The sequence below is a fragment of the Lepidochelys kempii genome, chromosome 9 (assembly GCF_965140285.1).
Source record: "Lepidochelys kempii isolate rLepKem1 chromosome 9, rLepKem1.hap1, whole genome shotgun sequence".
NCBI classification, from domain to species: Eukaryota; Metazoa; Chordata; order Testudines; family Cheloniidae; genus Lepidochelys; species Lepidochelys kempii.
This window is the reverse complement of record NC_136388.1, coordinates 73,878,785-73,901,170: the sequence shown is the minus strand read 5'-3', so window position 1 is coordinate 73,901,170 and position 22,386 is coordinate 73,878,785. Positions and strand designations below refer to the sequence as shown.

Here is a 22,386-nt window from a genome sequence, read left to right as displayed (position 1 = left end):
ACGCCCTAGAGCAGGGGCGGGTAAACTTTTTGGCCTGAGGGCCACATCGGGTTTCCAAAACTGTATGGAGGGCTGGTTAGGGGAGGCTGTCTCTCCCCAAACAGCCAGGCGTGGCCCGGCCCCCACCCCCTATCCGACCCCCCCCTCCACCTCTTGCCCCCAACGGCTCCCCCAGGACTCCTGCCTCATCCAACCCCCCTGTCCCCTGACGGCCCCCATGGGACTCCTGCCCCATCCACCACCCCCTGCTCTGTGACCACACCCGGACCCCCCATCCCTGATCCCCCCGGACCCATCCAACCCCCCTGTTCCCCGCCCTCTGACCACCCTGACCCTTGACCACACCCCCAAACTCACCTGCCCTCTATCCAAGCCCCCCGACCCCTTACCGCACTGCCTGGAGCACCAGTGGCTGGCGGTGCTACAGCCGTGCCGCCCAGAGCACCGGGTCAGGCCGCAACTCTGCAACTGTGCTGCCCAGCCACCCAGAGCGTTGTGCCAGCGGCACGGTGCGCTGAGGCTGCGGGGGAGGGGCAAGCGTCCCAGGAGCTCAGGGGCCAGGAAGGAGGGTCCCGCTAGCTGGATGTGGCCTGCGGGCCATAGTTTGCCCACCTCTGCCCTAGAGTAAGGGCTGGAGGTGGACCCTGTGTAAACTAAGCCAAAAGGGCTGACCCAGGAAGACTGCCTGAGTTCCAGGTCCCCCTTGCTTTTTTTAAATTTCCCACAGGTTCCCTTCCCCCATAAGGGAGGAAAGAAGGGAGAGTACTTTTCTTGTTTGTTTGTTTGCTCCAAGTCTCCCCTGGGTGTCTGCCGGTGTGGGGGGAGGGCAGGGCAGGAGAAAAGACAGTACAAGGGCCTGAAGCAGGGATCTGGGGGGACCCTGACCTATACTGTGTTATTGTTGTCTTGTGCTCCCCCATCTGCTTGTATCCATCTTGTGTCCCTTGTCATATACTTAGTCCCTGTCCCTATGAACTTTCAGTCTGTCTTTTTGTTCTGTTTGTGTGGCGCCTGGCACAATGGGATCCGGTCTGCAACTGGGGCTAGACGCTGTTGCAATTCAAATAAAAATAATAATGCCTTGTTCAGCTGCTATTCATGGTATAACTTGTTGTCTTCCCTGCAACAGCTAAATAGTTAACTCCAGTTGGTACACTAGAGTTACTCCACTGGAGCTAGCAAGCTGGAGTGAGAGTGACCACACTGCAAAACAACACACTGCAGAGTGATTTGATTAGCAGCACAGAATGATTGAATTAGCAGGGTAGTTGGATTAGCCATTGAGCTGTTATAACTTCATCCCCACAGCATTACTAGCTCCAGCTTCATCACCATTTGAACTTCAGCCCCTCATCCGACCCCTCTCCAGCCCCCTCCCCCATCTCTGATGGATGAGCTAGCTTGCATCTTAAAGCACCACTTAACTCCACCTAGAGATTTTCTTTGTGGACAGAAGTTGGGTTGGGGCAAAACTTGAGTTATACCTCCAGCTAACAAAGCAATGAAAACAAACCCATAGGAGCTACAATTTGTCAGATTTTATCCTCCAACAGAAGGGTTAGTGTGCAGCTACTGACAGATTTTTATTTTAAAAAATCCCTAAGAAAGTTATATATAAACATTTTTGGAAAGCACACACAACCTACCTGGAAAACTCTCAAAAGCAAAGACATAAAAAGTCTTCTACACTACAGCTCTCTGCTCCACCTTACTAATTTTATTTGAGATAATGTTGAAACTACAATATGCCACAGACCATGCCTTGATAACTTAAACCAGGTATCCACCTGGGATGTTAGCTTCCATCATCCCCTTTAACTGCCTTTACAGCCACAACCCTTTCCCAGACTACCCTCTCTCATCACAGCCTTCTGCTACACCAGATGTCTACATGGTTAGTGTTGGGGAAGGGAGGAAATAATCGGGTAAAAAGTATGTACAGGAGGATGAAAATGGGACAGAGTTAGGGTTTTGGTGCATGATCCGTAGCGTATTGTAGTTGTAACGTTAAAGTGTATGCTTGTGGGTTGAATGTGTGTGCTTGTTAGGTGGCTTACCTTTGATTTCCTTATTTTTGTGGGTAGGTAAGTTGTATGTGTAGCAACTCAAACTGCTTCATAACAGCTTTTTGTGTGTCTAATAAGACGTAGGTAACTGTCTTCTGTTGTTAACTAATACTTGACACATAATTTGTTGCTATTGTCAGTAGTGCTTTAGACATTTTAATGATCTGTCATTAGTCATGTTGTGGGGAGAATTTCAGAGCATATTTTTATATTCTACTCCCAAAATAGATACAAAAGGTTTGGGCTCAGTTAGTACCCCTTGAGGTAAAGCTCTGTGTCTGTCTGGAGTTCTGAGTGTTAAGGATGTTCCAGTAGCACATTCTAGGTAAATTTTTACAAGTTGTAACATAAACAGTGCATCACAAAGTTTTTACTTGTTTGCTTTTGTAACTAAGCCCAGTCCAGCAAATACTTGCAGTTGCTTAATTTTGCACACTTCAGTGCTTTTTGACTTTATCAGGCTACTCATGGATGTGTGTGCAGGATTGAGATCTAATACAGGATCATAAAATAATATGACAAAGTGAATTGTGTAAGGTAGCATCTATTTTTTTTCCTTCCGTTTTTCAGGGACACATTTCCATGTCTGCACGCATGGATTTATACGGAGTGAATCAGACTTTAGTCCAGTAGAGCTAAACAAACATTAATATGATATGCATTTAATATAAATTACAATTTTGTTTTTACAGCTATTTGTGAAAGAGCTTAGCTGACTATGGATCCAGGTGGTGGAAGTCTTGGATTGCAGACACAAGAGTCCAAAATGCCTCACACTATGATTATGCAAGATTTTGGTAAAACATTTTATTTTTAAACACTAATGCACAAAATGGGAGAGATCTTTTTAAATAAAACATATTTTCTACATCATTGAATGTAGCTCAAATGTAAGGTTAACTAACGGTTTATAATAATATTTAGTATGTATTTAATTTTGTCTTCACAATGCCATACAGAGGCAGTCCTTCAGGAAACAAGCTATACGTATCTGAATTCCCACTTTTATCATGTGGAAAAAGTCTGCTTTAAAAATTGCAGCATTAATTCTGGATGAAGTAGAACTTCAGTAAGTTGACTAAGGGGCAGTTTGTAAAAAGTGCTGAACGCCTCCTCTGTAGTGCTGAGTACCCTCAATCCTCATTGATTAAATGGGAATAGAGGCTTTCAATAGCTTACAGTCTGAGATCCTTAAACAGAGAAGGTGGTTCAACAAGATCTTTATCTTAAAAGGCAATGTGACGATTTTTTTTTAATTGCTGTTTCCTTTTGATATGTTAGGATGGTAAAAGGACAGGATTTAGCCTGGATTTAGCCTTTCTCCTCCTTTTGGAACAGACAGGGCCTCTGGGCTCCATGAATGGCCAGCAATCTGAGAGATTTTCTGACAGATCTTGGGCTTCCGCATTAAATCTTAGGCTCTCCTGGAGCATAATGGCTTGAGTCCCTTTAGATCCATGTTCTTATGATCTTCCCACTAGCTGCTGTCTGAATTCCCTCTGCATGCATGCCTGTGTATAGAGAGGAAATCAAAGGCCTTGTGTATGCAAGAAAATTGTATCTATTTAGCTAATTATGTTTAGAAGCTCCTAAATTGAGATGAATGTCCAGCCAAGATGTTGCATTGATTTAACTAAAGCAGTTTCTAAACTAATTTAGTTAATTTGCTACTGTTTTCTCATGTAGACAGGGCAAAAGTAAGATAATAGTGACTGTACCAGCCTCCAGTATTTGGGAGGAATGGTACAGTGGGCAAACATGACTATCTCCTGGACCTGCAGGTCCCTAACTCTGCCATCTATCAATAGAGAGGTTTTTTTTATTATTATTATTATTATTTTATTTATTTGTATGGGGACAACCATTCTGCAGAGCTAGTATTAATGGCATAAGTCCTTGGAATGTACCAAATTAATTACAATTACAATAAAAATGGAAAATATTATTTACCACCTTCATTTTAAAAGGGCATATGTTCTTGAATCTTTTATTCATAACGATTAAAATAATTGTTTTTATTTAGGCTTTAAAATAATTGGATATTTCTAACGTGGCTTCTCTTGTAGCCCAGATCCCTGTTGGCTATGTTTCCTAGAAAGGAAAATTGTTAATATTTACTAGAGTGACTAATTGAAACCTCTGCCATAATTTGATAAGCAAGTAAAACAAGTGATATTTTTGACAGTTTGAACTCTCCAGTTTTTGATGTTTAAAGTGTTAAGGATGTTCCAGTAGCACATTTTGATGTTTAAGGAAACTGTTATCTTGTGTGTCAGCAAAGCCAGCCAGCTTCATGCTGTTTAGTCAGATTTGCTGTTGGGCTCTGTTGCACTAACAAAATAATGCAGCATTCAAGTTGCTAGCATAATAGAAAAATGTTTTAGCTTTTTTGGAATACATATAATAGAATCCGCTACTGATCTTTTGTCTTTTAAATCTCAGTTTTATTAAACCTAAATTGGGGGGCAGATTTGACCTAATGTTCCTTTTAAAGAAAGATTTGGGGGATTTTGTGCTTTTGTTTTGTTTAATTTTAAAATCATAGACTTTTACAAGATTGTGTTCATTCTTATCTGGAGGTATGTAAAATGTAATGAAATTTGTTAGAAGGCAAGGGAGCCCTCTTCTATGCATAGTCTTTACCTTAGTTATATTCCTTACATACAGTCCATGTGATACCGTAGTGTGAATGTTAACATTTTTTCTCATTCACAATTGTTTCACAGTGGCTGGAATGGCTGGCACTGCTCATATAGATGGTGACCATATTGTTGTATCAGTTCCTGAAGCTGTACTAGTTTCTGATGTTGTCACGGATGATGGGATAACTCTTGATCATGGCTTAGCTGCTGAAGTTGTCCAAGGACCAGATATCATCACTGAAACTGATGTTGTAACAGAAGGTGTAATTGTTCCTGAATCTGTGTTGGAAGCTGATGTTGCTATTGAAGAAGCTTTAGATACCAGTGATCATGTTTTGACTTCTGATCTAATAACAGAAACTGTTAGAGTTCCTGATCAGGTTTTTGTGGCTGACCTTGTTACGGGTCCTGATGGACATTTGGAACATGTGGTGCAAGACTCTGTGTCAGGAGCTGACTCACCCACAATGGTTTCAGAAGAAGTTCTTGTAACTAATTCAGATACAGAAACTGTGATTCAAGCAGCCAGTACTGTTCCTGGTTCTACGGTTACAATAAAAACTGAAGATGATGATGATGGCAAGAGCACATCTGAAGACTACTTAATGATATCTTGTAAGTGAAATAAAGGTAGATATGAATAGGAGATTATTTCAACTAGAAGTGGTCCAGTAGGGAGAAGTTATTAACACTGAAATCTTGCTATCCTGTGCACCTGAACTCTCTGAAAAAACAGTCTCTTGCCAAATTAATGACTTGGTGCCAAGAGTTAGATTTTTCATGTGAGTGTGTAATTTCTGAACAATGGGTGTTTTTTTTAAAAAAAAAATCTTTTTAATATACTGTAATTTAACCTTGCAGTGATACAGTAAATTAAAAAAAACATAATTATCAAATTATGGAAATATGTGCAGAAAATAGCATTTTTCAAGTTTCATCAATAGCATCAAGCTAGAAAAAAGACATAATATAAGAATGGCCATACTGGATCAGACCAATGGTCCATCTAGACCAGTATCCTGTCTTCTGATAGTGTCAGAGGAATGAACAGAGTTGGGTAATTCCCCTGTCATCCAGTCCCATCTTCTGGTAGTCAGCGGTTTGGGGACACCCAGAGTATGGAGTTGTGTCCCTGACCATATTGGTTAACATAAAAACGTTAAAGGCTATACATTTGTCTGACAATAGGTTTGTTTGTAAAGCAAAAACATAGTAGCCAGCTTTATGTTCCACTGCCTGATCTGAACTAAACTTAAAAAATATGCGCATTTATTGACTGACACCTCTGATCTGAGACGGAAAATGTAAACTGGCTTCTTGCCCTATATTGCACTGTGGGGAGTGCACATAAATTATTAGCTACCTGCAATTAGGGTACAGCTGGCTGAGTGAGAACAACTGTGGGAAAACTGCAAAGTAGGCAAATAATCCTTTTTTTCTACAATTAAATGATATTGACAATTAGATATCTGGTACCAGTTTTCACTCTCACCCACAGGACTTCCATGTAGGTTAGTTAGTATACACAATATTTGTCAGTGCAAACTTGCAGCTTTTCTGAATTACAGCTAGTGAAATTTGACTAGGCCAGAATAGGTTTTGATTGTCCAATAACCATTTTATATAGCTGGTAGCAACCCATCTCAATAAATGATGAGAATGCCAAGTGTGTAAAAACTTCAGAGATCTACTTTCAATAAACGGCTTTTATTAAAATTTTCAGGATAAATACAAATCACTGTATTCAAATATATCTTATACATTCTACATTTTGAAACATGTCTGTGATGCTGTTTTCCAAAACATTTTTAGGAGTATAACATGTTTAGATTTTTTTCCAAAATTGTGGGAGAGACAGAGCTATAGTTTTCATCAGTCTGTCCTTAATGTAATGTCATGTGCTGCATGCAAGGGCACTTTAAATATGTCACTTAAACTAGTGAGGGTTTTTGAACAAGAACACAAAGAAACCATTATGAAAGCAAATCAGACTTTCTACAGCAGTGGTATTCCTGTGTATGTTTTGTGAGAAAAGGAACACCATTATAATGCTCAGTTGTTTTCACTGAAAGAATTCCTCCTTTCTAACAGAGTACTTATGATGAGTTGTGTTCTGTAACTGCGATATTTCCAACTGCATCCTTGTAATTGTAAGTAAAGTCATCTTTGGAATTCCTTCTAAGGTAGATAACTTTAACTTGATGGTAGTTGTTGTGACTGTGTTTTAGGCACATCATGGTCTGAGTAAACGCAATTGCAACCTGAGTTATAAGAAAATCTGGTTTTTGAAGTGTCATTATTAGGCTTTAAAGTCATCGTCTCATTTAGACCACTAGGACAGTTCTCACCTTTCATGGGGCTTGATCCTGTAATGTGCTGAGCACTCCGGTCCTGGTGCAACAAAGTATATGCTAACTTTAAAATTAACCGTAAAGTTAAGCATATACTTAAATGTTTTGGTTGATTGGGACCAGAGTTCTCATCACCTTGCAGAATCAGTCCTATGGAGCTGTTTTTTCAGATTTTATAAGATGGCGCTGAATTGGTTATGCTTCTGAAGATAATATGTACATTTTTACAGCTAGATAGTGGTTCTTTTTGTTTCCTTAAAGAAAATGAGAACTTGTTTTCCACAGAATCTGAATCTGTCATGCTGGGACAGATAAATATGTCTAGCGAGCCAAGAATTTGAAACCTCGGATTAGTATAGATGTTTTACTGTATAGTCAAATATGCAACATATATTAAAGGAGTATAATTGTATGCTATGATTCCCCATGATATATTACCAGGGTTGTCAAACTTTTTTGTAGTGTGGACCACTTCTGAACAGAGAGATTATCGCATGGACATTTTTCTGATTCATGAACACATAACATCCTTTGTCAACAACAGCAATTGTTTATATGGAACCATAATCTTAGAAAAGTATTTATATTATTTTTAGCTGTCTTTTAATGAAGTGTAACATCTTGAAACAAAGATCTTACTTCATATGACCTGCTAGCTCTTCATGGATCACCGCCAAGTGCTCTGTGGAACACAGTTTGGGAACCCCCTACAGTATACAATGTTCTGGGACAAAAAGCTGGATTAAAGCTTGGAGCTTTAGTTCAAAATTACCTTATCTTGCTGCTTTGTGTTACAGTGTTAATACTGCTTAAATGTAGTTTTCACCATTTTAAGTTTGTATCTCCTCTGGCTATCCTATAAATTTATAAGGAAAAATCTTTATTTTAGTGGTAAATGTTACCTGGAAACTAATAAGTATAGTCTGATCTTTTTGCTCAGAAGTTTATATGCACAGAAAACTTTGTAATAGTCAAAGTTTTCACTAGAAGTTTGTCACCATTGATCTGTTTTGTTTTGTGCAGATGAATTTAACTTCTTACATTAATGGAAGCATTATGAGCATATCAGGTAAAAATCATAAGGTTGAAAACTCAATTCTTAATATACTTACAAATCAAGCGATGGCATATTGGATATGTCAAATCACAGTTTCTGGAGACTTAAAATGACCCAATGGGATACGTTAACGCAGGGTTCGGCAACCTTTGGCCCGCAGCCGACCAGGGTAAGCCCCCTGGCAGGCCGGGCCCGTTTGTTTACTTGCTGCGCCCGCAGGTTCGGCCATCGCAGCTCCCACTTGCCGCAGTTCGCCGTCCTGGCCAATGCGGGCTGTGGGAAGTAGCGGCCAGCACATCACTCGGTCCGCGCCGCTTTCCACAGCCCCATTGGCCTGGAGTGGCGAACTGCAGCCTATGGGAGCTGCGATCGGCCGAACCTGCGGACACGGCAGATAAACAAACTGGCCTGGCCCCGCCAGGGGGCTTACCCTGGCAGGCCACAGGCCATAGGTTGCCAATCCCTGCATTAGCGTCACCACAAAAAAAAAAAAAAAAAAAAAAAGGGAAATTTAGAAGTTAAGATAGAAAGTTTGTTTTAAATATAACTACCTTTTTAGATTATTTAAAACAAACAAAATGAGATTTTAATCTGTATACTGTACACACCAGATAACCAGGGTAAATGGGACAATTGTCACACTTGTAACTTAAAACATACTTTTTGTTTTTTGTTTTTCAGGTTTGCGATATTCAGACCCACAGGGGATTGCCAGCTTCTGGTCTATGTGTTGGCCCTGTAAGCACTATGCGGGGGACCTCATACCCACCAAAGAACAACACTGGAGCTGGCCTTTAGGGGTAAGGTAATGTTCCACCACCACCTCCTTTTTAGTATATTACAATACAGTGTTGCATAGTTTGCTAAAATATTTTAATATATATTTCCTATATTGTACCATATGGTATATAAAATAAACATATTAAACTTTAGAAAACTTTGCAAAATTGTAAAATCATGGGACTTCTTTGGTGGGTGTGATATCACCAGCATAGTGCATGTTGAGATATCACATGAATTGGGAGCTGGCAATCCACAGTGAATCTGGACATCACACACCTGAAAACAACTAAAAAAGGTAAGATTTAAGTTATAAGTGTGCTGAATGCTCCTCTTCTTGTGCTTATTTGGGAGGATACAGCATATATTTCTAAAGCAATCTGGTTGTTGTTTTTTATAAATGAGGAAACAGCATTATCTTATGTTTATAGTGGAGAACTCAGAGCCAGGAGACTGGTGTTCTGTTCACCATTATTTTACTGACTTACTGTGTGATGTAGAAACTTTTATTCCTGTTTTAAAACAAATACTTTACAAAAATGTGAATTTAGTATTCCTAAAGGCACTAGATTAACAGCCTGTGTAACTGGAGTCCTCTTAAGAAGTCCATACAGTATGTATTGTGTATGGGTGGTGTTCAAGCAAGCATCTGGACACTGCCTATCGTCAAAGAGGAAATCTCTGGGAATTAGAAATTACTTCAGTTCTCAGTCTCTCTGCTAACACTGTGGACAAAAACTAATTAGTGCTAACTATGATGATTTTATTTCTAATACGACTGTCTCTGAAAAGTGGACTGAGATCACCAAACTTATTTCATATAGACTAGCAAAGTAAGTGGTAGAACTTATAGTTTACTTTTTAATTGCTACTGAGGGTGAGCTAGATATGTTTCATCATTCTAGAAGTGAAAACAACTATATTCCATTACCATTCCCTCAAACCATCCAGATTTCCTAAATATATCTATTACGTTGCAGATTTATTTCAGGAGTTGACTCCAAATTTTGTTATATTCAGTTTAAACATTTTGAGTATATTTCAGCTCCACTTATTAAAAGAGGAGCAGCTTAATTTTCAGAGAGTCTAGGTATATATAGTTTAGGACAAACTTGTTGATTTCGGTTTCAGTTGTATGTGCTTAGCCTCTCTCAGAATCAGGCTGAGGATGTTTGTTGGTTTAGAAATACTTCTAATATTTTAGTTATTGCAATAATGTTGCCTGCCAGAGCAGGGATTTAGAATTTTTAACAGATGTGGTTAAAAGTAAGTTGTATATTAAGCAATAAGATACAATATACATCAATATACACTATATGAAGAAAAGTAATGTAATTGATTATTCCACTGTTCCTGATAGGAGAAGGCTTCCACTTTTGAACAATCTTTAAAGTATTAACATGTTTATTTGTTGTATTTAAATTGATTGTGTGTAAAATCTGTAAATTAAAAAACAGAAAAGTGGATGATGATTAAAGTCATCATCTTAAAATCACTTTACCTCAGTTTTATACCTATTATAGTTACAAGTAACCCATTAAATTAGTGTAAATTTTTTATACTTTTTATTTTGTACATTTAACAGCACTTTGTGTAGTCAGTTTCATTCTTCTCCTGTATAGTCAGTTTCCAATACCGCAAAGATTTAGGAATGGAACTACTCACTTTGGTAGAACAAAGCATGTGTATAAATCTTTGCAAGATTGAGGACTTAATTGGAAAGACATCAAAAATGGAACAGAAAATCCTGTAACTTTTAAAGGATTTTTTAAATAAAAAGGATCAGGTCATTAAAGATGCTTTAGCAGAAAATTAGTCCGTTCCAAGATATTAGAAAATAGTCAGATTCAAAATATTTAAGTTGATAGCACCCTTTAATAGACAAAACCTTGGTTGTCTTAGCTCTCCCTTCCTTTCCTTTAAAAGGCACATGGATAGTTGGATTTAGTCTTATCTGTGGAAACACCATTCTGATAACATGAGCATGCTCTAATAGTGCATGCTATAGCTGCTTCATATATAAAATTTGTATTAACAGCCTGATACTGGTAAACTTACTAATCAAAGGTATTTGTAGATTCCTTTCTAGTTTTGCTATTTTTGGTGTTTGTTTTCTTATGTTGGACATCATGCAGTCCTCTTAGGTGGGAGGTGGTGGATGTTATACAATACAGTTATTCAGGACATGTTTAAGAAATAAGGGCTTGATCCTTGATCCTGCTCCCACTGATTTCAATAAAACAAGATCAGCCATAAATTCTTTAAATTAAAAGGAAAAAGGTTTAAGCTCATCCAGAAGAGGAGAAATTTACAATTGCTTTCAGTGATCCAAGTTTGTCTTTTACAAACTCCCTCCCCATTTACAAGCCAATCTTTTTTTTAAAAAGCTTGAAATATGCAAAAGATTATGTAGTCTCCTATTCTTTCACATTTTTTTAATCTTTATTAAATTACAGAAATTTAATTTTGTAATACTTTACATTAGTATTTGTTGATTTTTTAATGTTAATCAATTAGCTGCTTTATGTCTATTTAGTTCTGTTTTCAGTAGCTCCAGTATTGTTCTGACTCATTCAAAGACTTCTGAGATTCACAAGTTTCATCAGTGACACCAAAAAAACCTGCTGCAGTTGAGTAGGTATCATTAAAATGACTTTCAGAGTAGATTATGCCAAGTCATAAAGAAATAACCCATCTCTTTTTAAAGAAATTCTCACGGTTTTTGTATGTCTAATATAATATACATATTTTTGAATCTGGAAAATGATCCAGTATGGGTTACGGCTTATTTCAAAGTGTGGAATTCATTCCTCATTTGAGGGCTTCAGTGGATATTCAGTGTTGCATTAACCTTATGCTGCCCATGTGCAAAGGGAGTAGGTAGTGTTCTGTCAATACATGATTAACAAAGGGCACACAACAGCAAGCATTTTCTGATCAGGCTTTTTCAGTGTCCTTTGCTATGAAATCAGCCCTATATATGTTAACATTTACTTTATCAAAACTCTGCTCTTCCACTTAATAGTAGTTCGAATGTAAGAATTTGATTGTATTGATAAAAGTAAGTAGATTGAGTAGTAGGTGACTTAATCCTTCAGTTATAGACATGAAGGATGGCAGGTAGCTCAACTTCAAATAGTTGGACATTAATCCAAATATTACTATCTCAACTTTTAACTAGCAAGAGACAAAATCTCAAAAATATACTTGCCAGGATAATAACTGACCCCAAAACCTCACAGCCAGACTAAAACACATTTGATAAGAATAACAGCTTTTAGTTACTAGTAATAGATATTGTCGACAGTAGAGCATTTTGAAAATCTCAGAAGAATTAAAATAGCAGGTTCTGGGTTTGTTTTTTAATTATATTAGATATGTCTTGTGTTTTTACTTTTTGATCCATCTATACCTTCTAGGCTTAATAGTTTACAATAGAATAAATATCAGGTACTTTTTAATTACTTAATGAGGGTGCTTCCTGTGTGATTCATTTTACAACCATGTTTGTCCTTCATTTACTAAGTTTTGATAATGAAATTGAGTACTGTACTTTACTAAAATAGACTAAGATATAAAAGAAAAAGGAACTGTCTGTATAACTGCTTTTATAATAGTAAAAAGAAAAGGAGTAGTTGTGGCACCTTAGAGACTAACAAATTTATTTGAGCAAAAGCTTTGTTAGTCTCTAAGGTGCCACAAGTCCCCCTTTTCTTTTTGCAGATACAGACTAACACGGCTGCTACTCTGGAACCTGTTACAATAGTAGTTCCATTGGATCTTACATATTGAATATGTGAGGAAAACTTGCTAGAGATCACTTCTTGAGTCCTAACAAAATTTGTGCGTGAACCTCACTGTCCTTTTTTTATTTTTACAGTGGATGATGTTGGAGAAAAATTAGACCATATTGGAAGCACACCTTTAAAAATCAGCACTGAGGTTTCACACGATGATGTTTCTAAAGATGATGGATTTGGTTCAGAAGTTATAAAAGTGTATATATTTAAAGCTGAAGCTGAGGATGATGTGGAAATAGGTACGGTCTTACGTTCTGTTTGTTGATTCAGTAGTTTGAAAATGCTAGTTTTGTGTTCTTTAATAAAATCCACTGTTTTGCAGTATGTGAAATAACATCTTCGTAGTGGTCTGCTGGTTATGTCAACCCAATTTAACTTCCTTTCTCAAGGAAGAATCTCAAGTCTGGTTTTTGCCAGCACAATATTCAAAACACAGCATAAAATAGAAGCTTTGGGGTGACACATAATATTTCTGTTCATATTTAACACACTACTAGCATGCAAAAACTGACACGGTTTATGGCTATGATACCCCCCCCGAATAGTACTATCCAACCATTCAGCCCTGATTTTTGTCAATATACTGGTGAGAAAGGAGGGTTTTGTCTAATGTGCCACTAATGAGTAACAAATATGAAATTTATAATGGCAAGAAAACATTTATTTCAAAGCACTTAATCGGGGTTTTACTAAATGGCTGTCTAAAACAGAAAAAAATACTGATAAAACATTTTTCTAATTTAATTCTCATGAGATGATATTCTAGATTATCTTGTTTACATTGACTGTGTTTTTCTTTTTCAAGGAGGAACAGAAATTGTCACAGAGAGTGACTTCCACAATGGACATTCTGTAGCTGGAGTCATTGAGCAGGGAGCTGTAGGCAGAATGCAGCGAGAAAAGATGGTTTACATGGCTGTTAAGGACTCTTCTCAGGAAGATGAAGATATTAGTAAGAATTCTTTTTTTTAAAAAAAGTACATTTAAAAAATAATACCAGAAATGAAAACTGTATGCATAATATTGGTCACTTTCTAAAAGGAACTTTTTCATGTTTGTGAATAATTGCTCCCAGATTTAAAGTAGTGGAAATCATATCTTGCCTTGCCCACAAATAAGAGTAGCCTATAGTTATTATAAAATACATATTGTGCCTATCCTATACAAGCAGTAGATTATTTGTATTGAATTTAATGTGATCGTTGATTAAGTCAATAAGTAATTGATTTTTGCAACTTGCTAATTTTTCAGTTTGCCTAACAAACTACCATGCTAAAATCTTGTTTAGCTCATTTAAACAACTTTGTTATTGAGAGTGTCAAGACCCTTTTAGATCACTTTTTACATTTTATTAAGTAGAACAGTACTTATTCTGGCAAAGTGGCAAAGAACCATCAACAGTTACACACTTACAAGCTTCTTTTGGTTGATAGTTATTTTTTCTGTCTCAGGTCTAGCAATATATGTGGATAAAACAATATAACCCTGTACAAGTATTTTGGGGAAGGAAGAGAATTGTGCAGTGGGTACCCCTACTAAGCAGAATAATAATATGAAAATAAGCAAAGGAAAATTTAGGCTGAACATACAGTAAAATTAATTCCAGAATCACAACTTCTCCTCCTTAAATGTAGGTTGTGCTGAAATAGCAGATGAAGTTTATATGGAGGTCATTGTAGGTGAAGAGGAAGCAACATCACTTCCCGACACACAACTTGAAGACTCTGCTGTGAATAAAACTTTTGTTCCTGTTGCTTGGGCTGCTGCTTATGGTAGGATCCTAGATTCTTCTTTTCGTGGGAATGCCTCCTCTTATTTTTCCCCTAACTTAGCTCCCAAGTCTTGTAGAGCATGACTTTCCTACCTCTTAGCTCTGTCTAAGGAGAATTGTAAAGAGCTGTGTTTGTAGCCAGTCATTAACTTACAAGAGTCAGACATTGAAATATCTAAGTGATATTTCAGCGGCTGTGTATACTTTCTCCAGAATGCCCTCAGACTCTTGCAACTAAGGAATGAAGAAAAATGCTAGTCCCAAACTCTAGTGTTTTGTTCACTAGCCTGCCAGACAGCCCTTAAATTATTTTAATATCTGTTTTTTCTTAATCATAATAAATACCTTGCTTAGTGTTGGGTTTTATATAAGGGAAAGCATTGTAGTTTGTAAGGTTTTGTTAAAGTTGTTCCAGGTACTAGTTCAGAGATGTCTAGCATGCAAATTTCCCTTGCATATCTTGAGGTCAGCTACTGAGCATTATAGAATCTTGCGTAAGCTAAAGGAATTTGTTTAAAATACATGAAGCTGGCTGGTGAAAGGTTCACACAAGTTTTATCTGAGAAAAGAGGAATGAGTGTGAGAAAATAAGCTTAGGGTTTGTCATGCAGACATCTTCCTTTCTCAGTCCTAGGCCATGTCTGCACTAGAGAGCTTAAGAGTGGCGCAGCTGTACCAGTGCAGCTGCACCACTGTAAGATCTCTAGTGTAGCCAATTTATGAGAATGGAAGAGAGCTCTCCAGTCAACATAATTAATCCACCCCCAAGAAGTGGCGATAGCTATGTCGGCAGGAGAAGCTCTTCTCCAGACATAGCGCTGTTCGCACTGGCGCTTACGTCTGTGTAACCAGTGTCGTGGAGATGGGGGGGTTATTCTCACCGCTGAGCAGCATAAGTTATACTGATATAAGTGGTAGTGTAGACATAGCCTTATACTGCATAATCAGACTCTTCATCCTCTGACGGAAAACAAATTGTGTATTGGTTGTTTTTTTTTTTAAAAGGTCTTAATAAGTTGATCTTCATCTTTCTCTGTGACGGGGATTGAATAGTATGAACATTTTACTAGGAAGTTTTAATGGTTCAAATTCTGTATATTCTATTAATATCATATATATTTACTATGCTGTAGGGTTTTAACTTGTAAATCCATCATATTTAAGGGAATATCCTCTCAGATCATCTCTGACTCATGAAAGAGAGAGTCAGTTGTTTAAGGACGGAGTTCTAACTGGAGTTGGCTGCAAAATGGAAATCCCTTCCTGTGAAAAATGCAATTTTGAATTTTTTTCCATCCTGAATCAGGATGAAAAGTTAAAAATGATTTAAAAAAAAATGTTGTGGGCAAGGATGAAAAATTCAAAATTTTTCTGCTTGCAAGCAACTCGCTTGGAAGACTCTTGTTAATTTAACTTTCTCCCTGCAGGCTGAAAATGAAATTGATGAGTGTTCCAGGCAAGCAGCCAGAAGAGCCATCTCTTTGATTTTCCTCATGGAAAATCGATTTTTTGTGGAAAAATTTTAATGTTGTGAAAAGGGCATTTTCATCAGAAAATTAATCTGACAGAAAAGTCCTGGCCAGATATACTTCTAACCCCATTAGCTGTTCGACAAAAATGTGTTTGAACCACAGAGTCCAAAAGCATAGAAAAAACTTTTTCAGTCCAGAATAAGAAAATGAGAATACTACTAAGATGTAGCCCATTTCATCCCATAGAGCTTCAGCATTCTTCGTGCAAGTGCTGAATGACCATTGTATCAAGACATAGAAAATTAGTCCAAAACTTGTCATGCACCAAGTTCTTGATAGGAAAGCAAGATATTTGGACTTGCTCTCATGCAAAAGAGAATCGTGGAACTTGGTTATTTCGTACTAGGTGTTGTTTACAGAACCTAAGAATGAAAGCAAATTTGTAGAGGTATATGTACAGTATGGTCATTATCTGGTTTGGCATCTCTGTAGAGAGCGGTCAGAATGGGGAGGACTCTGCAGTAAATAAAATTTGCTAGCTATTCTCTCACACAAGGAGTTTCAAACAATCATTGTCAAATACAATTTCAGTTTATGAATTAGTAAAATACTGTGTTCTATAGGAGATGAAAGACGACTGCCCAGAAGGTATGAAGACTGTCAAGCAGCAGGTGAGAACGTGTAATTATATTTGATACAAGAGCAAGAGATTCATTTGCTTTCATAATTTTTTGAAAAAACACAGTTGTATATCAGATTTTTCCATTAAGAAATTCATGACTCTCCCTTATTTCATGGAATATTGACAAATTCCTAATCCACAGCTTTCCTGATCAGTGAATGCTACCAAACTATTCAGAATGCATATGTGTAAGGGTTCCATACACTTGGAACTCATTTCTTCAAGGAATTTCAATTACATAAACATTGTAGAAATAAGAACAATCCTATATACAGCAGAAGCCCTCAGAAATGTACATCAGTATCTTTTAGTACAGTTTTGGGTAACCAGGGAAGGGAAAATGAGCCCACTGGGAAATAAAGGACTGCTAGGTTGAAGGAAAGAACAGGAATAATCGGCTGAATGTTAAGGGTTTGGGAGTGGAGGAAACAGAGTTCAGAATGAGTCCAAATTGAATTAAATTCTTCTATAATGCCTTATCAATAACTATGGTAAATATTGACCCTTTGAAAAAAAACTTGCCCATTCCTTTCTGCAGTGAACATTTATTTTTTAAGGTAATGTAAAGTGACTTGCTCCCATGTGATTCCAGTCATCTAGTCCCAAAGAAAAAACTTGCTTATAGTTTTTATGGTGTCTGATCTTTGTATTCAGGAAATAACTTGGATACACGATTAGAAAACAAAAATGGTAATGCAGCACAGTACCTGCAAATCTGTGATAGCATTAACACAAATAGAGCGCTTAAACAAAAAGCCAAGAAGAGGAGGAGGGGAGAAACCAGGCAGTGGCAAACAGGTAGAATATTTTTCATTGTTTATTGTATTGGTTTAATATGGAAAGATCCTTTTTCCTGCAACTAGTTAAAAGAAAACCAACAAAAAAAACCCCTACCACCACTGAAATTGTGTAGTGCAACTGTTTTAAAACTGTTGTCCCTGGAGAATTTGCTGATGGTCCACAGATTGCTGGCTGGTACATCATGCTGACTCTCTTAATTTCCAGCTGGCAAATTGCATTAAAAGACATCTAAAATACATTTTTTTCTAATACTTATCCACATAAACAATTCCTGTAGTTGTCACGGGGATATTACGTGATCATGAATGGGAGGCGAGATATACACAATTGGGAATGGGAGAAAGGTTGATTAACAAGGCAATCTCTCCATTAATTTGTGGTCCATTCAGTAAACGAGTGTCACCAGTGCCCGTGCATTGGGGTAGCAATGGGGTTTTATGCCTTGCTTCAGTCAACTCTTTTAACAGTATTTAAAATTTTAGATGTCTGGGATTTGGTTGTTTCAAGCTACTAAACTATTTGCTCTATGTGTGAAGTTCAAGTAAATGTTCTTGAGCAGTTCTTTTTAATTCAGCACTTTTAACAGTTTTCTTCATAACATCTTCTGTTTGTTTGAAAACAGCTGTTATAATAGGTCCTGACGGACAGCCCTTAACTGTTTACCCTTGTCACATATGTGGGAAAAAATTTAAATCGAGAGGATTCCTGAAAAGGCATATGAAGAACCACCCAGATCATATGATTAAGAAGAAATACCAGTGTACGGATTGTGACTTTACAACTAACAAAAAAGTAAGTTTCCACAACCATCTGGAAAGCCATAAACTTATAAATAAAGTTGACAAAACCCATGAGTTTACAGAATATACAAGGAGATACAGAGAGGCAAGCCCACTGAGTTCTAATAAACTGATATTGAGGGACAAGGAGCCTAAACTACACAAGTGCAAATACTGTGACTATGAGACTGCAGAACAGGGACTGCTGAATAGACATCTGCTTGCAGTTCACAGCAAGAACTTTCCTCATGTTTGTGTTGAGTGTGGGAAAGGATTCCGTCATCCATCTGAGCTTAAAAAGCATATGAGGACCCACACAGGAGAAAAGCCATACCAGTGTCAGCACTGTGTCTTCAGATGTGCTGATCAGTCCAATCTAAAAACACACATAAAATCCAAACATGGGACTGATTTACCATTTAAATGTGAGCATTGTCCCCAGGCATTCACAGATGAAAAAGAACTTCAGCAGCACACAGAGTTATTTCAAGGACATAAGACTCATCAGTGTCCACATTGTGACCATAAGAGCACCAACTCAAGCGACCTGAAACGACACATTATTTCGGTTCACACGAAGGACTTTCCCCACAAATGTGAGGTATGTGAAAAAGGCTTCCATCGTCCATCTGAGCTCAAAAAGCATAGTGAAACCCACAAAGGTAAAAAGATACATCAGTGTAGGCACTGTGACTTTAAAACTTCAGATCCTTTTGTACTTAGTGGACATATCCTCTCAGTTCACACCAAGGACCTGCCTTTTAAATGTAAAAGGTGCAAGAGAGGATTTAGGCAGCAAAACGAACTTAAGAAGCACATGAAGACCCACAGTGGAAGAAAAGTGTATCAATGCCAGTATTGTGAATATAGCACTACGGATGCATCAGGCTTTAAGCGACATGTAATATCAATACACACAAAAGACTATCCACACAGGTGTGAATACTGCAAAAAGGGATTCCGTAGACCATCAGAAAAAAATCAACATATAATGAGGCATCACAAAGAGGCCATAATGTAATATATGATGTTGAGAAGGAAGCAATTTAGAAACTGTGATATGCTAATTGGGGAAAAAAATCTCATGAACTGTTTCTCCTGGTTTCAAAGCTTGATATTAAATCATAACTTTACATTCTTTGTATTAAAAGTCTTAAAAGTATTAAGGTTGACAGGGATCTCATAGTCCTATGATTGTGGCTTATCAGAACCTAAAGAGCACTATAGAATGCAGAAAGATGGATGAATGTCTGAAAGGTTGCAGAAGGATTTCTGAATGTCTTCTATTTAATAGTATTATACATTGTTAAGCTATAGAAGAGAAAACGAAGATGATTGTGTTATCCATTTCATCAGTAACAGCATTTGTCTCCAATATGAAAACTGTTCAGTTGTGGTGGGATTATTTACAAACTTTTTGTCAAAGCAACCAATTCTAACTTCTTATGCAGTTTTGAAAAGAATATAAGTCAATCACTTGGTCATTATGTTTTTAAATTGTGCCTGGAAAGTGTATTCCAGAATTAGTCAAATTTTGGGGTTTCTCCCCCCTTTTTTTTAAAAAAAAAAAAAAAATTTCATTGGGAAACCTTTTTGTTTCCTTTATTAGTCTAGGTTCAGTGAGTAATTTTTTAAAACTATTTTCAGAGCTGCTAACCTCTTTTATGGCAGGATATGATGTTAAAAATATTGCATTATGTTATGAGCTCAAAGGTGGTGTTCCGGTGCTAGGGTTAAAAATATGTATGTATATAATTTCCCTTTTTTATCTGAAACTGCAGTTGAATGTTGTTCAGTATGGCACATGACAAATACCTTTGAATCTGTCATTTTTTTAAAAGGAAAAAATGAATGCAGCTGATAGTGTTGTCTCAACACTTTTTTTTTTTCTTGCTACTTTAAGATCTTCTCTAAAAGGAGTATTAAAAAAGATTCAAAGAACACAATAGTTTTCTTGAATTAAAATACAAAATACTTAGAGGTTCTTTAGGGCAGTGTTTATAACAGGTATGGCTATTATAGTCCTACCTGCTAATATACAATTTTCAGTATAGACATAAAATTGCACCTTTTAATCAATTCTTTAAAAATCTCTACCATACTATAAACATGCATTTTCAATCTGTAAGAAAGTATATATGCAGTATTTAACCAGAAAAATATGCTGCCACTCGAGTTTGGAGGTGGATCTTCAGTTTACAGTGTATACATTTAAAATATGCATCCCTTTAAACAATGCTTTGTGTTAGCATGCTGCAAATCAAATGGCGCTTAATATAACAAGCTGGTCTAGGGCTATTTAATGAAAAACCTGTTCAAAAATGTTATGCATATAATGTGTACTTTTTTACTTTTAGTTGCTTCATGTTTGCACAGAGCTGTTCACATGATAAATTGTAACTTTACTTCATGCTATATTGTGGCTTTGTGTTTCAGATAATGTTCATATTTTGTTTTTGCACCAGATGAGAATCAGTTCCTTGAGAATAAATTTTTTTTATATTTCTAAACTTCAGAAAGCTAAATTGGGAAATCTCTTAGAAAAATAAGTGTTTTATGTGGCTGTAAAAAATGATGTACACGCTGTAAAATAAGATTGTCACTGTTACGTGGGATTATTATTTCTAAATGTGTTACTCATCGTAATGAGCATACAATAAAATGCATCTCTTGCACTCCAAGGTTCTTTGGAGTCTTTGTTTCTCATTTATGCTGATTCTGGGAATGTTCTCCTTCACTGAAAGTGTGCCTAATATTTTAATTTCATCGTTCTTTTCAGCTTTGTATGAGTTTAATCATCTGGACTGCGGTAAGCCAATTAACTGACAAGTGTCTTTCAAACAGGCTACCACTTTTTTATTGTTCAGTTTAATTATTTTCATTGTGTAGTGTTAGCGCTAAAGCTGGGTGAAATTTTTTTGGCTAAAACTTTTTCGCCAAAAAATGCAGGTTCAGATCAGCCAAAACATTTCACTCCTTTGTGTTGACTGTGATAAATTGTTTTGGTTGAAACTCCTCCCATAAGGCCTCCAAAAAATTTCTTAAAAAATAAAAATGTTTTGTTTTGACATTTAATTAATCAAACCATTTTCATTTTTGCTATTCAAAATTTCTTTTTGTTTATAAGTATTCAATTTTATTTTTCTTTAAAAACTCAGAAATTAAGTGTTTCATTTCATTTTGGGTCAAGCAAAACATTTTGTTCAGCCCCCAAACAGTTTTTTTTTTTTTCCCAACTTTTATTGGTTCACCAACAATTGAAGCGGGGAGGGTGGGAATTTCTTTGGTTGGTCTGAAGAAAATTTGTTTTTTAATTTTTTTGGATCAGCTAGTAAACCAACAGATCAGTTATTTGTGCAGCTCTAATTAGCAGTGAGACTTTGCAATAAATTTAATTCAACATATTTACTAAAACTGTCAACAAATATGGAAAGTAATTGATGTTCCTTTGAGTTTCCTTGTTTGGATTCTGCAAAAACATAATTTTCCACACATTTTGGAAAAACCACAAGTAGATTTTAATTTTTCATAAGAATAAGAACAGTTCACAATTTAAAACACTAAACCCTTTTTTTTTTATTTGAGTTTCCTCCCTCTAACTTCATGTTTTTTCAGTGGAATTATGTAAACTATAATCAAATATACAAAAATATATAATTGAATCAGAGTTTCCTGTGTGGAGATGTTTCAGAACAAAACAAAAGCCTTCAAGTTGTGGTATCCTGTAAATATTTTAAAGGGATTCCCACCAAAATGTTCCTCTTTGGCTTGTTACAAATTCAGTGTACCCTGTGGGCATGCACTCACAGATATAAAAGATGGGAACCTGGGGAATCTATTTTCTTTTTCTTTCCCATTTAAACCAAATACCTTCTTGTAACCATTCACAAACTAATCTAAGTTAAAATCTAGTTAATTGAAAATGTTTATATTTTTTGTTCCTAAAAATTATACTGACTATATTGACACAGCATGGGTTTCCCTTGTACCGGGATTGAAGATCGACACCCACTAGACTGAAGATCAGAGCAATCTTGCCACTGTCCTGGTCTGACCTTCTCTTCTACCAGCAGATATCAGCGCTATCTCATCTAAAAGATGGACTACTCAGGTAACTTGGAGTGTCATTGAATTTATACAATATAAAACTTTACAAAGAGATTCAGTCCCATACAGGAACAATTT

At 36.8% G+C, this 22,386-nt stretch overlaps 1 protein-coding gene across 7 annotated transcripts in view; it reads left to right on the top strand.

Annotated features, from left to right (window-relative positions):
* The window catches only part of ZNF711 (zinc finger protein 711), a 40,320-nt gene extending 19,434 nt beyond the window's left edge, over nucleotides 1–20,886 (top strand). For 2 of the 7 annotated variants that reach the window (XM_073360886.2, XM_073360887.2), the window contains exons 2-9: nucleotides 2,759–2,863; nucleotides 4,793–5,323; nucleotides 12,777–12,935; nucleotides 13,502–13,648; nucleotides 14,331–14,468; nucleotides 16,563–16,610; nucleotides 17,276–17,419; nucleotides 18,045–20,886. In XM_073360886.2, the coding sequence (XP_073216987.1) occupies nucleotides 2,785–2,863; nucleotides 4,793–5,323; nucleotides 12,777–12,935; nucleotides 13,502–13,648; nucleotides 14,331–14,468; nucleotides 16,563–16,610; nucleotides 17,276–17,419; nucleotides 18,045–19,222 (2,424 nt within the window). In that variant the 5' untranslated portion in view covers nucleotides 2,759–2,784 and the 3' untranslated portion in view covers nucleotides 19,223–20,886. Of the gene's footprint in view, nucleotides 1–2,758; nucleotides 2,864–4,792; nucleotides 5,324–6,840; nucleotides 6,859–6,921; nucleotides 7,637–8,082; nucleotides 8,129–8,958; nucleotides 9,195–11,432; nucleotides 11,531–12,776; nucleotides 12,936–13,501; nucleotides 13,649–14,330; nucleotides 14,469–16,562; nucleotides 16,611–17,275; nucleotides 17,420–18,044 lie in introns of those variants that run through there. The other 5 variants (XM_073360890.2, XM_073360891.2, XM_073360889.2 and 2 more) reach the window with 5 other exon arrangements.
* Nucleotides 20,887–22,386: the final 1,500 nt, after the last annotated feature.